General features: G+C 46.5%; 1 protein-coding gene across 3 annotated transcripts in view; it reads left to right on the forward strand.

Annotated features, from left to right (window-relative positions):
- The window catches only part of arhgef16 (Rho guanine nucleotide exchange factor (GEF) 16), a 62,104-nt gene that overhangs the window by 10,531 nt on the left and 31,443 nt on the right, over window positions 1-20,130 (forward strand). The window contains exons 2-5 of one of the 3 annotated variants that reach the window (XM_063033025.1): window positions 9,218-9,339; window positions 12,035-12,688; window positions 16,436-16,487; window positions 17,449-17,615. In XM_063033025.1, the coding sequence (XP_062889095.1) occupies window positions 12,125-12,688; window positions 16,436-16,487; window positions 17,449-17,615 (783 nt within the window). In that variant the 5' untranslated portion in view covers window positions 9,218-9,339; window positions 12,035-12,124. The remainder of the gene's footprint in view (window positions 1-9,217; window positions 9,340-12,034; window positions 12,689-16,435; window positions 16,488-17,448; window positions 17,616-20,130) is intronic. The other 2 variants (XM_063033026.1, XM_063033024.1) reach the window with 2 other exon arrangements.

The raw sequence follows: 20,130 nt of genomic DNA on the forward strand, positions 1-20,130 counted from the left end.
GTGCCTGATGTCCTCTGGAGACAGCACATTGAATCAGTCGAGGAGAGCAGCACAATTGGTAGGGAAGAAAGGTAGCCAGAGCTGTCAGAACCACTTCCTGCAGTCCCAGAGTCAACTCCTACAACCACCACAGAGGAGGGCCCAGAAGCTGAGATTATTTCACAGCAACCTCCCAAACAAAGTGACTCCCCCTTGTCAGAAAAGACATTATCCCAGTAAAGTATGAAATCCTCCACAACAATTAAATCTTTAGGTTGGAATGGGGACAATTAAAAATTTACTGTGCTGTGGATGTCTATAGTAGTTGTATTATATAATATACTGTGTGAGTGTATTCATTATTTCAGTAATATTTGAGTGATATTGTTTGATTAAGCAACTTTGTTTACAATATTCATTGTGTGTCATATGTAAAGTATGTGAATGGCAAACATCATTACGCCACCACGTCACTTTTTTAAAAGGAAGGAAAGTTGAGTAGGCAAGCACCTTGGCTGCTGTGTTTTTCTTTCAATTAGTTTCTGGAGTTACAAAACATAACAGAGCTGTTTGAGTCTACAGCCCTCTGCAGCCTCTTTCGATCCTGCTGACTGGAGCCTCCGTAGCAGCTGCTGATGCAACCCAACAGACTGCTCTCCACTGTACATCTGTATACACTTGCTAGAGTATAGGCTACCTTTAGACCTGACTATCTCAACACAGGCTGTGAATCACTTGCCTCCTGCCAACATGGACTCCGACCTCTCTCCTTCCTCACTTCCTTATCATCGGTAGTTTCGTGTATACGGTGACTGGGCTTCGGGTGAAGACATTTAACATGTTCACACCAAGTGGAGCCTCCTTATCTATCTGTGAGATATGAGATATTTGAATAAAAAAAATGAACTTTTCTATGCACTATCTGCCATAAAATCTGATGATGAGAGAAGTATAGTCAGGGTAGGTTGTCAAAACTTTTTATTCCCAGGGAGGAAACATCGAATGCTAGAGGGCATAGATTTGGGGTGAGAGAGAAATAGTTTAAAGGAAGCTTTGCAAGGCAATTTTTTTTTTAACCAAGAGGATGGTAGTTGCTTGGAATACACTTCCAGTAGAGGTGATACAAGCAGATAGAACAGCAATGTTTAAGAGGCACTTAGACAGACAAATGAACAGGCACAAAATCGAGGGATATAGAGCATGTGCTGGGCAGACAGAATTATGGTTGATGCAAGCATGATGCGACAAAGGGCTTGTTTCTCAGGGACAAGTTAAATGGAGTCATCAATGATAATAATTATCACCAGGTTTGGTTTGTCCTAAAACTTCTGTAATTGGGCCACATGCAGCCAATGATGAAATGGATTTGTTTGGATTACCTTTGATTCAATGCACTTAATTGGTTCTGACAAATGTGATGACCACCTTGGGAGTTCCACCTATGCTCCCACCTCCCTCTCCAATCCAATTCCATCAACTTTGGCCTTGTTTTTCCTCCATCTACCATCTCCCAGCTTCTATCGCTCTTTCCACTCTTCCCACCATATTCACCTATCACTCCTCCTCTGATCTTTTCTTGGCCTTTGCTCCAACTCTGGTAGTTCTGATGCCATTTGCAGAGTTGAGAAACCTGGATTACATTACTTATGAAGCTTTTCATTCATCCTTTCCCTTCACCTTTTTATACTGGTGATCTATCGATCTTTCAGTCCATATGAAGGATCTTGACCCAAAACACTGATATTACAATTCCCTCCACAGATGCTGCTGACCCACTGAGTTCCTCCAGCACCTTGTGGCTATTTTTTTGCTTCAGATTCCAGCATCTGCAGTGCCTCATGTGTTTCTGAGTGTTCTGCTAGCTGAAGAAATCTGATAGTAGTTAAGCAAAAAAGGCCAACCTCTTTTTCTCCTGAACTGTGGGGAAAAAAAAACTGATTGCCATCATTTCTGGTGGTCCTTCCAGCCAGCCTACGAATGATGTTGGCTGTCTATTTGATTATGGAAGATTGCACATTTGAATGAAATACTGTTTTTTTTCCCCCCCTGCTGTTCAAAGCATAAGCCGTAGGAAAACAAAAGCCATCCAGTCTGAACAGACATTGAGAACTCATGTTTTCTTGGCCCTTGTTCCAACTCTGGTAGGTCTGATGCCATCTGCAGAGTTGGTAAACTCTGGTCTAGGTTAGATTAAATTCAGAGGTGAATTTGTCTCCTGCTCCCCCCCCCCCCCAGTTCCTTTTTAAACTGCTTCAACCCTTAAGTGACGCAAAACTGGCCATACAGGCAATTGAATTTTCAGTCTACGTCAGCCTGGTGAAGCAAAGCCTTTGACTCCCCTAAATATCAAAGTTCAAAGTCAATTTATTATCAAAGTACATATATGTCACTATACATAACCTTGGGATTCATTTTCTTATGCGCATACTCAGCAAATCCATAATAGAATAATAACCATAATAATCGGCGGGAGGAGAGAGAGAGAGCAGCGCACCACGCGTGCACAGCCCTCCGGTGAAAAATGATATTGTATCCGTTAAATAGGGGCCGTGGACAATTCTGATTTGATGGAGAGGGACGTGAAAGCACAGAGGAACATCTGGAGAAATTTCTGAAACGCCCGTTCGCTGCTGTTATTACTTCACCGTCGGGAATCTTTCGGAGGGTAGGCCTCAAAATCCCCGGCTTTGCCTGCTGTTGGTGACCGAGATTGAGGTCGAATCGTTCGGACAGAGGTGGCGCTCAGTACTCGGTATCGGAGAACTGATCAGAGCTCGAAGTTTTCGGATGACTCAGAGTCGGACTGTGGTCGGCATGGCAGGGAGAGTTTTTCTTCCTTCTCCCGGTTGCGTGAGATGTGGGACATTTGAGAGACTTTGAACTTCTGCTGTGCTCATGGACTACTTCATCAAGTTATGGTCTTGTTGCACTGTTGTAACTATATGTTATAATTATGTGGTTTTGTCAGTTTTTTCAGTGTTGGTCTGTCCTGTGTTTTGTGATATCACACCGGAGGAAATATTGTATCATTTCTTAATGCATGCATTACTAAATGACAATAAAAGAGGACTGCGTGTCCTCATAATCATAATCTAATGGAATCAATGAAAGAACGAACCAACTGGATGTGCAACCAGTGTGCAAAACACAACAGACTGTGCAAATGCAAAAAGAAAGTAATAATAATAAATAAGGAAGCAATAAATATTGAAAGTATGAGATGAAGATTCCTTGAAAGTGAGTCCGTATGTTGTGGGAACATTTCAGTGATGGGGCAAGTGAAGTTATCCCCTTTGGTTCAAAGGCCTGATGACTAAGGGGTAATAACTGTTCCTGAACCTGGTAGTGTGAGTTCTAAGGCTCCTGTACCTTCTTCCCGATGGTAGTGGTGAGAAAAGTGTATGGCCTGGGTGGTGGTGGTCCCTGATGATGGATACTGCTTCCCTGCGACAACACTTTGTGTAGATGTGCTCAATGGTGGGGAGGGCTTTACCCACGATGAACTGGGCTGTATATGCTACTTTTTGTAGGATTTTTTTGTAGGGCATTAGTGTTTCCATACCAGCTTGTGATGCAACCAGTCAATATTCTTTCCAAAAAATGCTGGTGAACGCAGCAGGCCAGACAGCATCTATAGGAAGAGGTACAGTTGACGTTTCGAGCCGGGACCCTTCGTCAGGACTAACTGAAAGAAGAGCTAGTAAGAGATTTGAAAGTGGGAAGGGGAGGGGGAGATCCAAAATGATAGGAGAAGACAGGAGGGGGAGGGATGGAGCTAAGAGCTGGAGAAGGAAGAGGATCATGGGACGGGAAGCCTGGGGAGAAAGAGAAGGTGGGAGGGGAGCCTGGAGGGTAGAGAGCAGGCAAGGAGTTATAGTGTGAGGGACAGAGGGAGAAAAAAGAGAGAGAGAAAAAGTGGGGAAAATAAAAAATATAAAGATATATATAATAAATAAATAAGGGATGCCCTGCACCCCATCTCTTAGTTATTTATTTAATATATTCTTTTAATATTAACCACACAGTCATAAGTGTAAAAGGTGTAGAGCAGGGGGATAAGCACACAGTCTTTTGGTGTCCCTGTGGTGATGGAGATTGTGGAGGAGATGTTGCCAATCCAAACTGACTGGGGTCTGCAAGTGAGAAATTCTATGAGGAGGTATTGAGGCTAAGGTCTTGAAGCTTATCGATTAGTTTGAAGGGATCGTGCCAAGCTGTAGTTGACAAGGAGCATCCTGATATATGCATCAAATATTCCAAATATTCCAAGGTTGAGTGAATGGCCAATGAGGTGGCATCTGCTGTGGACCTGTTGTGCCAGTAGGCAAATTGGAGCAGATCCAAGCTGCTTCTCAGGCAGGAGTTGATATATTTCATCATCATCCTCTCCAAACACTTCATCACTGTGTTTGTAAATGTTACTGAATGATAGTTATTGAGGCAGGTCATCACGTTCTTCTTAGCCATCGGCATAAATGAGGTCTGATTGAGCAAGTGGGTACCTCAGACTGCTGAAGCAAGAGGTGAAAGGCCTCAGTGAATGTTCCAGCCAGTTGATCAACACAACACTCACAACACGCTGAAGGAACTCAGCAGGTCGGGCAGCATCCGTGGAAACAATCAGTCAACGTCTCGGGCGGGAACCCTTCGTCAGGACTGAGGAGGGAAGAGGAAAGGGGGCAGGGGCCCTATAAAGAAGGTGGGGGGAGGGTGGGAAGGAGAAGGCTGGTAGGGTCCGAGTAAAAAACCAGTAAGGGGAAAGATGAAGGGGTGGGGGAGAGGAAGCAGGGAGGTGATAGGCAGGAAAGGTGAAGAAGGAATAGGGGAAAACACAATGGGTGGTGGAAGGAGGCAGAACCATGAGGGAGGTGATAGGCAGCTGGGGGAGGGGGCAGAGTGAAATAGAGATAGGGGAAAGGAGGGGGAGGGAATTACCGGAAGTTGGAGAATTCTATGTTCATACCAAGGGGCTAGAGACTACCTAGACGGTATATAAGGTGTTGCTCCTCCAACCTGAGTTTAGCCTCATCATGGCAGTAGAGGAGGCCATGTATGGACATATCTGAATGGGAGTGGGAAGCAGAGTTGAAGTGGGTGGCTACCGGGAGATCCTGTTAGTTGTGGCGGATGGAGCGGAGGGTGCTCGACGAAGCGGTCCCCCAATCTGCGTCGGGTTTCACCGATGTAGAGGCCGCACCGGGAGCACCGGATGCAATAGATGACCCCAACAGACTCACGAGTGAAGTGTTGCCTCACCTGGAAGGACTGTTTGGGGCCCTGAATGGTGACGAGAGAAGGTGTAGGGACAGGTGTAGTACTTATGCTTACAGGGATAAGTGCCGGGTGGGAGATCTGTGGGGAGGGACTGATCGCTGCAGAAGGCGGAGAGGGGTGGAGAGGGAAAGATGTGCTTAGTGGTGGGGTCCTGTTGAAGGTGGCGGAAGTTGCGGAGGATAATGTGTTGGATCTGGAGGTTGGTGGGGTGGTAGGTGAGGACAAGGGGAACTCTGTCCCTGTTGTGGTGGCGGGAGGATGGGGTGAGGGCCAAAGTGCGGGAAATGGAGGAGATGCGGGTGAGGGCATTTTTGATGACGGCAGAAGGGAAAACACGATCCTTAAAGAAAGAGGACATTTGAGATGTCCTGGAACAGAAAGCCTCATCCTGGGAGCAGATGCAGCAGAGACGGAGGAACTGGAATAGGGAATGGCATTTTTGCATGTGGCGGGGTGGGAAGAGGTATCGTCAAGGTAGTTATGAGAGTCAGTGCGCTTGTAGAAGATGTCAGTGGACAGTCTGTCTCCAGAGATGGAGACCGAGAGATCGAAAACAGGATCTCCCAGTAGCTACCCACTTCAACTCTGCTTCACACTCCTATTCGGATATGTCCATACATGGCCTCCTCTACTGCCATGATGAGGCTAAACTCAGATTGGGGGAGCAACACCTCATATACCATCAAGGTAGTCTCCAGCCCCTTGGTATGAACATAGAATTCTCCAACTTCTGGTAATTACCTCCCCCTCCCTTCCCCTATCTCTATTTCACTCTGTCCCCTCCCCCAGCTGCCTATCACCTCCCTCATGGTTCTGCCTCCTTCTTCTACCCATTGTGTTTTCCCCTATTTCTTCTTCACCTTTCCTGTCTATCACCTCCCTGCTTCCCCTCCCCCACCCCTTTATCTTTCCCCTTACTGGTTTTTCACCTGGAACCTACCAGCCTTCTCCTTCCCACCCTCCCCTCACCTTCTTTATAGGGCCTCTGCCCCTTCCCCCTACAGTCCTGACGAAGGGTTCTGGCCCGAAACGTCGACCGATCTTTTCCACGGATGCTGTCCGACTTGCCGAGTTCCTCCAGCGTGTTGTGAGTGTTGCTTTGACCCCAGCATCTGCAGATTATTTTGTGAGTTGATCAACACAGGTCTTTAGTACTTGATCAGGCACCCCATCTAAGCCAGATGCTTTTCGTGGGTTCGCATTCCTGAAGGGTGCTTGCATGTCGGCTTCAGAGCAGAGGATCGTCTGGAGATGTAGGAGCTTGTGATGGTTCCTCTATGTTTTGATGGTCAAAGTGAGAATAGAAGGCATTGAACTCACCTGGACATGAAGCCCTGTGTCGCCTATGTTGCTTGATTTTACTTTATGGGAGATGACAGCATTCAAGTCCTGCCACAACTGTCGAGCATCCTTTATTGATTCAAATTCACTGGATTTGCCACTTCACCCATGAGATGGCTTTCCGGAGATCGTACCCTGACCTCTTGTAACTTTCTTGGTCACCAGACTTGAATACCTCTAATCTGGCCCTCTGGATTGCAGATCGCATGGTTCATCCAGGAATTCTCCAGGGGAAGACTCTGAATGATTTTGTGGGGATACACTCATCTGCAACTGTTTTAATAAAGTCCATGACAACCATGATGTACTCATTCAGGTCCACAGATGAGTATTGAACATGGCCAGTGCACTGACTCGAAGAAACCCCGTAGCCATTCCTCGGCATCCCGCGACCACCTCTTTGTTGTCCTAACCTCTGGATCTTTGCTCTTTAGCCTCTGCCTGTATGCAGGTAGGAGAAGGGCAGCCACGGGATTAGATTTACTGAAATGCAGTCGAGGTGTGGGTTGGTAGGCATTCATTATCTTAGTATAACAGTGGTCTGGTATATTGGGACCTCTGGTGTTATAAGCTGAAGGTAATTGGGCAGGAATTTCTTCAAACAAGCCTAGTTGAAGTCCCCAACTCTAATTCTGTTCTTAGTCAGGGACTAAGACTATCGATCTGTTCCAGTCTGCCAGTGACCAGCATTTTGACGAATTGGAGACTAAGGATGCAAAATTAACTCAAACTGAGATGAGAAGGCCAACACCAAACCTCCCACCCCAAGAAGGACAAAACATTATTTAGTCGATTGATAATTTCTAGCAACACTTTGTCTCTGACAGAGAAGATCTGAATGTCAGCGGTAGCCTTTGACTCTGTGGGAGTCTTCCAGCTAAAAATGCTCTTATTGTTTCTGCAAAGTTTAAAGTGTCATGGACACCCACTTCTGTCATGTAAATTGCAATCCAGGAGAAAACTCTGAGCTTGAAGAGGTCAGTAAACCTAGCCAAGCCTGAATTCACAAAACTTATTTGTATTTTGCAATCAGTGAACCAGACATCACCTGATTCCTTCCACAGTTTTAATTGGTTTAAAGGTCGTAAGTCAAAAGGTCAGCACTTATTAACCCTTTGCATTCCATGCTGTTAAATGTTGTGAATGATTACAAACAGTGTTTCAGGAACTCAGCTGTAACAAGGAGTTGGAGACACAAGGATTTCAGATAGTTGAACCCGGAGCAAAAAGCAAACAGCTGGAGGAGTTCAGCGAATTGAGCAGTGTCTATGGAGGCAAAGTGATATTTGAGGTCTCAGGTCAAATCCTGCATCAGGACTTGATAGTCATCTATAAAATCCTGCAAAAAGTAGTGGATGTGGCCCAGTCCATCATGGGTAAAGCCCTCCCCACCATTGAGCACATTGAAACGCTGTCACAGGAAAGCAGCATCCATCATCAAAGACCCTCACTGCCCATGAGATGTTCTTTTCTTGCTGTTGCCATCAGGAAGAAGGTACAGGAGCTTCAGTCCTCACACCACCAGGTTCAAGAACAGTTATTACCCTTCAACCATCAGGCTCTTGAACCAACTTTACCCCCCCCCCATCACTGAACTGTTCCCACAACCATTGTTCTCAGTCTCAAGGACTCTTCACCTCATGTTGTCGATATTTATTGCTTATTAATTTATTATTATTATCTCTTTCCTTTTGTACTTACACATTTTGCTGGCTTTTACACACTGGTTGAATGCCCAAGTTGATGCGGTTGTTCATTAATTTTGTTATCGTTATTATTCTATGGATTTCTAGAGTATGCCTACAAAACGATGAATCTTAGGATTGTATATAGTTGACATATATGTACTTTGATGATAAATCTACTTAGAACTTTTGAGCTAACCTTTTCGCCTCCACAGATGCAGAGGTACTCTAGCAATTTCTCTTTTTGCTGTAACAATGTGTTTCCTGGCTGTGAAACCACAGCTCTGTCACTCAGTAAGACGCTGACTCATGCCACGGAAGGCAGGCTCGCTGGGCTACAACCACCCTCACCGAAAAGCCAAGCTCCATGTTTAAGTTTCAGCAAGCTGTTTGGCTGCTGTGGTCATCAGAGCCCCCATCTGCTGACATCTTCTCCAAGGAAGAGTTGCTAAAGAGCAATCAGGATCAGAAATAACAGGATAATCTGCAACTCTCCATAGGGAAACGATAATCACTGAAGGCATTCTGTTACCACTGGTCCCGATTCTCCTGCCTGACCTCAGTGGTCACAGAATGGAGACCATTCAGCTCTTGGAGTTAGGAGAGCCATAGAGCAGTACAGCACAGAAACAGGCCCTTTGGCCCATCTAGTTCATGCCAAGTTATTATTCTGCCGTCCCATCACCTGCACCTGGGTCATAGCCCTTTATACCCCTCATATTACCTACTTATCCAAACTGCTAAATGTTGAAATGGAATCCACACCCACCCACCTCCTCAACTGGCAGCTGATTCCAGTTGTTCCAGTGCTAGCTCTTTGTAAGAGCAACGCAATCAGAAAAATACTGGGAAGGTCTCAGACTTGAAGCATTATATTTATTTCTCTTTTCATTGATGCCACCTGAGTTTCTATTTTATTTCATTTCTAACATTTATAGTTTTCTTCATTTCCATTTATTGTGCAAGAGGAAGTGCCCTGGTCCCCGTCAATGCCTTATCCAGACAACTCTGCAAACTTCATTATTTCTGGAGTTCCCCTTTGAATGCCACCACTCAGTGGGTAAGTAAGTTCCTCCTTGGGTCAGATTTGTTTCATTTGTCAGTCACCTGCATTCTGTGTCCCTGTAGCTCAAGACCTCTGCAACAACGTGATTTTAAATATTTTGATCACATCCTCTTGCAACCCTCTCTCTTTTTCAAAAAGAAAATAATCCCTTTTTCCATTCGATTCAAATCACTGTAGTCCCTCATCCCTGGAATAATTTTAGTGAATCTCTTCTAGATCTTTCGAAAGGCATTTTAAATCTTCCTAAAGTGGGGCTCCAGGCCTGAATGCATTACTCCAGCTACCCACCCAAGACAATGGAGGAACTCAACAAGTCAGGGAGCATCTACAGATAGAAATGAACAGTTTCTGGCAGAGATTTCCAGCATCTGCAGAATCACTTGTATTTTTACATTACTCCAGCTCTGGCTTTGATGGTCCTTTGTAAAGTTTCAAGACTTTCTTCCTCTAGAACTTGGTGCCTTCATTCATAATGTCCTTCTGGATTCTTTTCATCTAATGCCTATTTTTCCTCAACCACTGTGGATATATCCCACCTGGACCAGGTGATTTATGCATTTCAAATCAACCAATACAGCTTCTTTATCTATGCTTATCCCATTCACCAACTAAGCTTACCTTCCTTTGCTAAGACACCGACATCATCTTTCTTCCTGGTCGAAGACAGATGTAAACCCTCAGCCCTGCGTGTCTCCTGCCGACGTGGACTTAACTTTTCTTGCCCAGTCTCTGGTCTGATTTATTTTGACCGATGAACCGTAGACCAGCTGATGCCCAATTGTCATCAATAGTACTTCAGAGGGTAGTGGGTCTTGGCTGAAGCAGGAGACCATTCAGAAACCATATTACGCACACTCTCCCCTCACTGCTCATACTGCAAGGTCAGGTTAATTTCTGCCACTGTCTGTAAAGGGTACGTATGTCCTAACCTGTGCTGTTTGTGACCGTCTGGGCTTCCTCCGGGTGCACCTCCCACAGTCCAACGATGTACGGGTTAGGATTAGTGAGCTGTGGGCTTGTTAAGTTGGTGCTGGAAGCGTAGCAACACGTGCGGACTGCCCGGCAGAACTACTGCTGGTTTGATTTGACTCAAACAGCGCGTTTCACTGTATGTTGGAAGTGAGAAATAAAGTTAATCTTTTATCTTTCCTATTTGCGGCTGAAGCCTGCGCCTTCGAGAATGCTGTACTGAGCAGCAGCTGAGGTTTTGTGCTGAGCTCCTGGTGTGCAGGACAATCTTGTGACAAATCCACGTACTGCTAGCACAGAATGTGACCATCCTGTATATGCTGTGTGTAATCCCACCATTCCCATTCCTTCTCTCCTTTCCCTAAGCCTTACAACACATTTTCTCAGCTCCCTTTTGATTCTTTTGCTTCCTGCTGACACAGAATTTTAATAAATGACCAATAGCCTATCAGCTCATCTCTGAGATATGGGAGTATGTGGCAGAAATAGTGTTCTTACCTAAAAAGGCATCCGTTAGTCTTGCGAGACCATGGATCTGCGCCTGGAAAGTCTTCACTCTCCAGGCCGCAGGCCTGGGCAAGGTTGTATGGAAGACCAGCAGTTGCCCATGCTGCAAGTCTCCCCTCTCCACGACACCAATGTTGTCCAAGGGAAGGGCATTAGGACCCATACAGCTTGGCACCAGTGTCGTCACAGAGCAATGTGTGCTTAAGTGCCTTGCTCAAGGACACAACACGTTCCCTCGGCTGGGGCTCGAACTCGCGGCCTTCAGGTAGCTAGTCCAATGCCTTAACCACTTGGCCACATGCTCACACTGTTCTTACCTAGAGAGCATTCAAACTCCACACTGACAGGATCTAACCCCGGAGCTCTGAGGCAGACACACGACCCGCCATGCCATTGTGCCTTCTGGGGCCGGAGCACATCAAACACAGCAGGAGGCTAATGGAGAACATTTAGACAATGGCATTGGGTGGACGCTATTCGCCTACGATCTTTCTCACCGCTGACAGAAGGTCTTTCAGGAATGAGCAGCTTTGCATCCTGGGCCACGTAGCTTGAGATACAAGACAGCAGATGCTGGAATCTGGAGCAACAAACAGGAAGCTGGAAGATCTCAGCAGGTCTGGTGGCATCTGTAGAATGAAATGGATTGTCAACATTTCAGGTGAAGAGCTCTCAAACGCAGTCCATTTCCCTCCACAGATGCTGCCTGACCTGTTGGGTTCCTCCTGCTTTTTGCTTGGACCATATGACAATGGAGTGGAATTAAGCTATTTGGCCCATCCTGTCTGCTCTGTCATTCAATCATGGCTGATTGATTTTCTCTTTCAACCCATTCTCCTGCTTTCTCCCTGTAACTTTTGACAGCTTTACTACTGAAGAACCTATCACCCTCCGCTTTAAATACACCCAGTGACTTGGCCTGCACAGTCATCTGTAGAATGAAGTCCACAGATTCACCACCCTCTAGCTAAAGAAATCCCTCCTCATCTCTGTTCTAAAGGGACACTCTTCTATTTTGAGGCTGTGCCCTCTGGTCTTGGACTCTCCCAGTATTGGAAATGTCCGCTCTGTGTAGGCCTTTCTATATTCAATAGGTATCTTGTTGCTCTGATCGCTTACCCAGACCAGAATGCAATTGTTTTGGTGTCCAAAGGATATGTATGTGAATCAGCAGTGATTGTGCATTTCTTTTCTCTTATTTTCCCTTGTTTAGGGGGAAGACCAGTTTGGGATTGAGACGTAACAGCTCCTAAGGTGTGGAAACTGCATTAAGTTTTGACTTTTCCACGACAGGGCCAGAGAAATGTCTCAACGATACTCGGACAGTAATCTGGAAGAAACGTCCCAGGCCTTGCTGCTGGAGCAGTTTGGATCCGACCTGCAGATTAACCCTGGCACAAAGAAGCAGAGCACAACCAATGAGAAATATTCACTGCTGGGAGTGGAGAATCTGGCACTGTCCAGTGCCAGCTCCATGCCCTCGCTCTCAGACGTGCCGAAGGTGGTTCTGAGCACGGAGAGCGCGGCGGCATTGAAACTAGGACATCAGCAAATCATTCCCAACAAGCTGGCCGAGAACACCAAGACTAGAAGGCGGCGGCAGGGCACCTCGCCGCTGGGCAGGCAGGACAGTGGGCGCAGGGAGGTCCATAGCATGCCGCCCTCTGACCTCTGCTACGAGGACGGCAAGGAGCTGGGGGGCTCGGGCAGGTCCCTGCAGCGCAATCGGCGCAACAAGTCGTACAAGGTGGCGACTGGTGGCTTCTCAGACTTCTTGGAGGAGAAGCAGCAGCTGCCAGTGCCCACCCTGACAGCCGTCTCGGAGACAACAGCTGTGCAGCCAGCCCGGAGCCCGGGCAGGACCAAGGTAAGCGAGGCCGTGCACTGTGCCATCTCGTTACACCTTCACTGCGCTTCATTAGGCATAAATAAAATGGCAGCACTTTGCCCTTGCTACCTGTTACACCGCTGGCGATTAGGGTAGCGATGAAGGTCCTCTATCTCTGACTGTCCTTGGTCATCTTCTCTATTGTGTCCCAGGTGTGGTTCAGGGTCCTCCACCACACACAGGTATAAAAGGATTCTTCATTGTTTGTTCTGTAACAATTGCTTTTGACCAGTCAGGGTTGTTAGCCCCGAGCTGAACCCCCCCAAACCTGGAGGGCCGGTGGACCACTCTTAGTCTGGCCTCTACCCTTTGACCTGTTTGGCATGGGTGACCCTACCAAGAGCCAAAGCAGAAGGTCCTGACTCCAGCCAGCATAGCTCTCTGGGTCATTGAGACACGCAAACCTCCAAACCCAACGATGGGGTTGTGAAAGTCTTGGAGGAGCACTTTCACTGTTGCCAGTAAAATGTGATCACTGATGGTGCTGCTGGTATCAGTGACACTTACTGCTGCCCGTGGAACCATGAGATACAAGATCAGGATTGGGCCATTTGGCCCATTGAGTCTGCTCTGCCATTCCATCATGGCTGATTTATTATCCCTCTCAACCCCATTCCCCTGCCTTCTCCACGTATCCTTTTGACACCCATACCAATCAAGAACTTGTCAACCCCCCACTTTAAATAGACCCCATGATTTGACCTCTACAGTCATCTGTGGCAGTGAGTTCCACAGATTCACCACCCTAAGGGCTGGCTGGTGGCGCAGTGAGATCAGCGCTGGACTCCGGAGCGAAGGTTCCCGGTTCGAATCCGGGTCGGGCCACCCCCGGGCACGCTTTCCATCCGTGCCGGGTTGAGTGTCGAGCTAGCCACTTGGCCTTGTAAAAAATACAAGGGTCGGGTCAGGGACATTCATCACGTGACCCGGTTCACCCTGGCACCACGTGCCAGACAAGTACGAGACGCTAAAAAAAACCACCCGAGGGGTGATGCACTGTAGATATATCTTCGAATTGCCTCCAGCTGTTCCACGACCCAGCAAATTTTACAGGAGTCATCAGCAAGAAGCAAGATGCTGGAGAGACTCAGCAGGTGAAGCTGCACCTGTGGAGAGAAATGGGCAGTCGACGTACCGGGTCAAGACCCTTCATCGACACCCTTGACCTGATACATTGACTGGGTGTTCATCTCCCTACGTGCTGCCTGACGTGCTGGGTTCTTGCAGCATTCTTTTCGTTGCCCCAGATTCCAGCATCTGCATCTCCGTGTGTCTTCAAATTGATAAATCACTGAGATGAACCCTTCAGCTTGGAGTTCAAGATGAACATCAAAGATCCACGTTCACCTTATTTCATTTTATTCCCCCCCCCCACTTTCCCATCAATGCTCTTCCTCAGCCCCTCCCATTTTCTGTCACCCTCATACATTAAGACGGTAAGATTTAGGAGCAGAACCAGCTGGAGACCCCTCCTTTTGTGGCAGACAGTGCAATGGTGGTCAGCAAAGCAGATCCCAATCTGTGTTACGTCTCATTGAAGTAGAGGTGCTCACACCGGGAATACTGGATATAGTAGAGGACCCTGACAATGAAGTATCACCTTACTTGGAAGGAGTGTTTGGGGCACCAATCTGTTTTCTGTAGGGAATGCTTCCTATGTGACACCCTTGTCCACTTGTCCATCCCCATTGATCTCCCTCCTGGCACTTACTCCTGCAAGCTACACTTGCCTCTACGCCTCCTCCCTCACCACTATTCAGGATGTGCCCCTGCGTATTTTTGTGAGGTGGGAGGACACTGGAGCATTTAGAGGAAATCTATATCGTCGCAGGGAGTGTGCAAATTCCACACAGACAGCGCCGAAGGTCACGATCGAGCCCAGGCAGCCGGAGCTGTGAGGTAGCGAGTCCACCAGCCTTGCCACCAATTCCACAAAGAGCTGACTGGCTGAAACCATAATAAGAACTGACAAAGGGTCCCAGACCTGAAACTTTATCAGTGTTCCTCTTTCCACAGATGTTGCCTGACCCCGTGAGTGTTTCAGCATTTTCAGTTTTAATTCCAGATATTTTTTTTTGTTGGATTTTCATTTGCTGTCCACTAGCCTAGGACCCTGAGAGACCAGGTGCCAAGGTACAGCACCACCTGTCCTGCTCGAACTTGGCGGAGGGGGGTAGTGTGGGGAAATGCACTCCCAGGAGTGGAGAGGTGTATTGTTCTATTATGGATTTAATGAGTATGCCCACAAGAAAATGAATCTTAGGGTTCAGTACTCTCTGCTGAAATTATCAGAGGGGAAGGGATTGTTGAGAATCCCGTAACTGATATTTCATTAAATTATGATTAGCATCATTTAAGTTAAGAACAGTTGCTATGCAATGGAGATGTAGGATCTTTTTTATCCTTCAGGGCCTCAACCCAAAACTTTGGCTATCTATCCATTTCCACAGATGCTGTCTGTTCTGCTGAGTTCCTCCAGCATTTTGTGCGTGTTGCTCTGGATTTCCGGCATCTGTAGAATCTGTTGTGTTTATGGTCTACACTTGCTGAATTAGTCATAGAGCAATATAGCATCAATAAAGGCCTTTTGACCCAATAAGTCCAGAGTTCAAAGTAAATTTATTATCAAATTACATACGTCACCATATATAACCCTGAGATTCGTTTTCTTGCAGGCATACTCAATAAATCCATAATAAAACAATAACTGTAATAGAATCAGTGAAAGACTGCACCAACATGGGCATTCACCAGTCTGCAAATACAAAAGGCACGAACTAATGATAATAAGTAAATAAACAATAAATACCTAGCACATGAGATGAAGAATCCTTGAAAGTGACTCCATAGGTTGTGGGAACATTGCAAAGATTGGGCAAGTGGAGTTGAGTGAAGTTATCCCCTTTGACTCAAGAGCCCGATGGTTGAGGGGTAATAACTGTTCCTGAACCTGGTAGTGTGAGTTCTGAAGCTCCCGTACCACCACCTTGACGGCAGCAGCGAGAAGAGAGCATGTCCTGGGTGGTGGGGGTCCTCGATGGTGGATGCTGCTTTCCTGCAACAACAGTTTGTGTAAATCTGCTCAGTGGTGAGGGAGGGCTTTACCTGTGATGGACTGGGGCATATCCACTACATTTTCAAGGAATTTTCATTCAAGGGCATTAGTGTTTCCATGTCAGCCTATGATGCAACCAGTCAATGTACTGTCCACCATACCTCTAAGTTTTAGATGTCATGCCATCATGGAAAGTCTGTGCCAATCATGGTACCCAGCCAGCTATTTCCAGTTTTCGGGCATTGGGCCCAGATCCCTCTGAGACCTGTCCTCAATGTAACGATCCAAGGGCTTTTTAAAATTATATTATTGTACCTGCAAACCACTTCTGTGGAAAAATTAGCCAAGAACAATCTTGGTCAAAGACCATGATTGCCCACATCATATGATATGGCACATATGATGATGATTGAACCTGCCTCAACCACTTCCTCCGGCATATAACACCCCCTCTGTATGGAAAAATTTACCCCTCAGGATCTTTATAAATCTTTCCCCTCTGATACTAAATCCATGTCCCCTAATTTTTGTCTCCCCTACCCTGGGGAAAAGACTGTTACCATCAACTTTATCTCTACCTTGCATAATCTTAAAGATTATTACTTTAAACAATTGTCCGATAGTCAGGATGCTCTGCTGATGCTGTTATTTTAAAACTTTCCTCTTTGTAGCGGACTCTGGGACGGAAGAAAGGCCCCAGAAATCGGAGCTCCTTTAAGGATGGTAAGGACTGTGTGTGTGTGTGTGTGTGTGTGTGCGCGCGCGCGCACGCCACCAGCCAGCCAGCCAGTTCAGCTCTTGCCTGTCAGCAGGGCAGATGAGAGGCCTTCAGGCTTTGGAAAGGGAAATCAGTCTGGAGTTAGATCTTCAGATGGAGTGAGATGCACCTAGGAGCAAGCAGGACCCAGAGATTAAATAAAAACTGATCAACTAAAAACAAAAACTGCCTGAGAGCGAGAGGAAGGTGGGGAATGGACCTGGAGGAGAGTACTGCAGGAGAAAAAGAAAAGGGAACCCCAGTGAGATTAGAGAGAGAGAGAGAGTATGGGTCACCAGAACAAGGAGGAGAAAATGTGTTGATGATCCCAGTCGGAGTGTAGAAAGGGATTGCGAGTACCCCAGTAAAAGTGTGGAGAGGGCTAGTGTCCCCTGCAGAGTGAGGAAGGAGAGTGTTGATATCTTTGGGACTGAATGGCTTTAAACTGAAGGCAATGCAAAATATAAGCTTGTTAAAGCACTACGTCTTTGAGACACCTGAGGATCAGGGGCTGTGGGATTTGTTTATTGCCTGTTCTGTATCCAATGTGGTGAGGAGTTTTTATCGAGCTGATTTGTAATTCAGAATATTTCAGCAAACTCCTTGAGCAAACCTGTTACATTCCGCAGCAACCTGCCAGCTAGCTTCATGGCCCGTGGTGTAGGAGACAGCACAGAGGAGGCCCCTGCAGCCAGACAGGATTGGGTGGGTTTATCTGAGAGCTGAGTCTCTATCAGTCAGCAATGGATGCAGGCCAGTCGGCAGAGAACCCCACCCTGGGGGCCTTCTGCCGCTTTTCTCTCTTGGAAGGCCTGGAGGGCTTGTTCCAGGGCCCGGAGGCATTCAACAACCAGGGGGCGTCGGGGCTTGGGTCGGGAACTCTATACAAAACCGTCAGCTCCTTCCTGAGTAAACTCCTTTCCTCAGACCCGAGGCTGTACCAGGAGGTGCGGGAGAGGGGCCTGGCCATCGTTCTGGAATCAGATGACGACACTCTGGATGACGTGGAGCACTTGGAATCCACGGAACCCAATGAGAATATTGTAGTTCAGAATTACCGCCAGCCGCAGATGACCTGGAGCCAGTTACCACAGGTGAGTGCTCACACTGCGGGGCAGCTTCCTGTTTTCTTCCTGCAGTGAATTTCCATTGTTTAACTTATTGTTTCTATTTTTGGGTCCAGACTAATACTGCCAGCAAGGTGCCGAGGGAGAATAGCACTGCCCCAGGCACGCTCTTTCTGATTTTGATGAAAGTAACCCTTTCTGTCTTGTTTCAAGGAGCCCTTTGCCCACTTCCTTTATCAAAAACCAGAGGGATTTTTCCCTGGCATCTTAGAAAATATTCCTTCCTTAAATCCGCACGCCAGTACCTTTCTCTTATTGGTGCAAACTGTTCCAAGGATTCTGATGGTGAAGCAAAGCAATCAAATTCAGGAATAAGCAAGAATCTGGTGTTTGTCCTGGAGATTTCCACATTGGGAAGTAATTGGAATTGGGTTATTATTGCCACATGTACCATGATACAGTGAAAAGCTTGCATACTGTTCAAAGAGATCAAATCATTACAGAATGCATTGAAGTGGAATGAGGTAAAACAATATCAATGCAGAATCAAGTGTAAAAGCTACCGAAAAAGTGCAAGATCTTAACAAGGTCGATTGTGAAGCCAAGATCCCATGCAGGGAGGCTTCTGGTGTCCCTGGTAACTACAACTGTGAGAAGTGCATCCAGCTACAGCTTCTAACAATCCACATTAGGGAGTTGGAGCTGGAACTGGATGGACTCTGGATCATTCTGGAGGCTGAGGGAGTGATAGATAGGACATAGAGATAGTTACAGCCAAGGTGCAGGACACAGGAAACTGGGTGACAGTCAGAAAGGGGAGAGGGGCAAAGGAGCCAGTACAAAGTACCCCTGTGGCCATTCCCCTCAACAATGGGTATATCACTTTGGATACTGTCAAGGGTGGGGGGGTGCCCTAACAGAGGAAAATCGCACTGGTCAGGTCTTTGCCACTGAGTCTGTCTCTGTGACTCAGAAAGGGAAGAGTGGGAGAAGAGGCACACTGTGGTGATAGGGGATTCATTAGTTAGAGGAATGGACAGGAGTTTCTGTGGGCGAGAATGAGATTCCCAGATGGTATGTTGCCTCCCCGGTGCCAGGGTCCGGGATATCTCGGATCGAGTTCTCTGCATTTTTACAGTGCCTACCCATGCCATTGGTACCTACATGGACCATAACGTCTGGCTGTTCACCCTCCCATTTGCAGTACCTATAAAATGTATTCACACCTTGGAAGTTTTCATGTTTTGTTGTTCTACAACATTGAACCACAGTGGATTTAATTTGGCTTTTTTGACACTGCCCAGCAGAAAACAACTCTTCCGTGTCAAAATGAAAACAGATCTCTACAAAGCGATCTAAATTAATTACAAATATTGTACAAAGCACAAAATAATTCATTGCGTAAGTATTCACCCCCTATAATATGACACACCAAATCACTGATGCTGCCAGTTGGTTTCAGAAGTCACTTAATTCGTTAAGTGGAGATCACCTGTGTGCAGTCAAGGTGTTTCAATTGATTGTAGTAAAAATGCACCTGTATCTGGAAGGTCCAACTTCTGGTGAGTCAGTATCCTGGCAAAAACTACACCACGAAGACAAAAGAACACTCCAAGTAACTCCGCAAAAAAGTTATTGAAAAGCACAAGTCAGGAGATGGATACAAGAAAATTTGCAAATCCCTTGGAGTGCAGTTAAATCAATCAAGAAATGGAAAGAAATGACACAGCTGTAAATCTACCTAGAGCAGCCCATCCTCAAAAACTGAATGACTGTGCAAGAAGGGGACTAGTGAGAGAGGCCACCAAGAGACCCATGACAATTCTGGAAGAGTTACAAGCTTCAGTGGCTGAGATGGAAAGGGACTGCACATACAACAACTGTGCCTGGGTGCTTCACCAGTCACAGCTTTATAGGAAAGAGAAATCCACTGTTGGGGAAAAAAAAACTCACATGAAATCTCAGCTAGAGTTTGCCATAAAGCAAGTGGGAGACTCTGAAGTCAGCTGTAAGAAGGTTCCATGGTCTGATTAAGCCAAAATTGAGCATTTTGGCCTTCAGACTAAATGCTATGTTTGGTGTAAGCCAAGCACCACATATCATCAAAAACACACCATCTCTGCTGTGAAGCATGGTGGTGGCTGCATCATGCTGTGGGGATGCTTCACTGCAGCAGGCCCTGGAAAGCATGTGAAGGTAGAGGGTAAAATGAATGCAGGGAAATCCTGAAGGAAAACCTGGTGCAGTCTGCAAGAGAACTGTGACAGGAGAAGATTTTCCAGCAAGACAATGACCCCAAGCATAAAGCCAAAGCTACACAGAAATGGCTTAAGGACAACATAGTTAATGTCCTGGAGTGGCCAAGTCAGAGTTCAGACCACAATCCAATTGAGAATTTCTGGCTGGACTTGAAAAGGGCTGTTCAGTCACAATCCCAATGCAATCTAACAGAGCTTAAGCAGTTTTGTAAAGAAGAATGGGGGAAATTACAGTGTCCAGGTGTGCAAAACAGATAGAAACCTATCCACACAGACTCAGGGCT

Source organism: Mobula hypostoma, chromosome 25 (genome assembly GCF_963921235.1).
Source record: "Mobula hypostoma chromosome 25, sMobHyp1.1, whole genome shotgun sequence".
Classification (NCBI taxonomy): Eukaryota; Metazoa; Chordata; class Chondrichthyes; order Myliobatiformes; family Myliobatidae; genus Mobula; species Mobula hypostoma.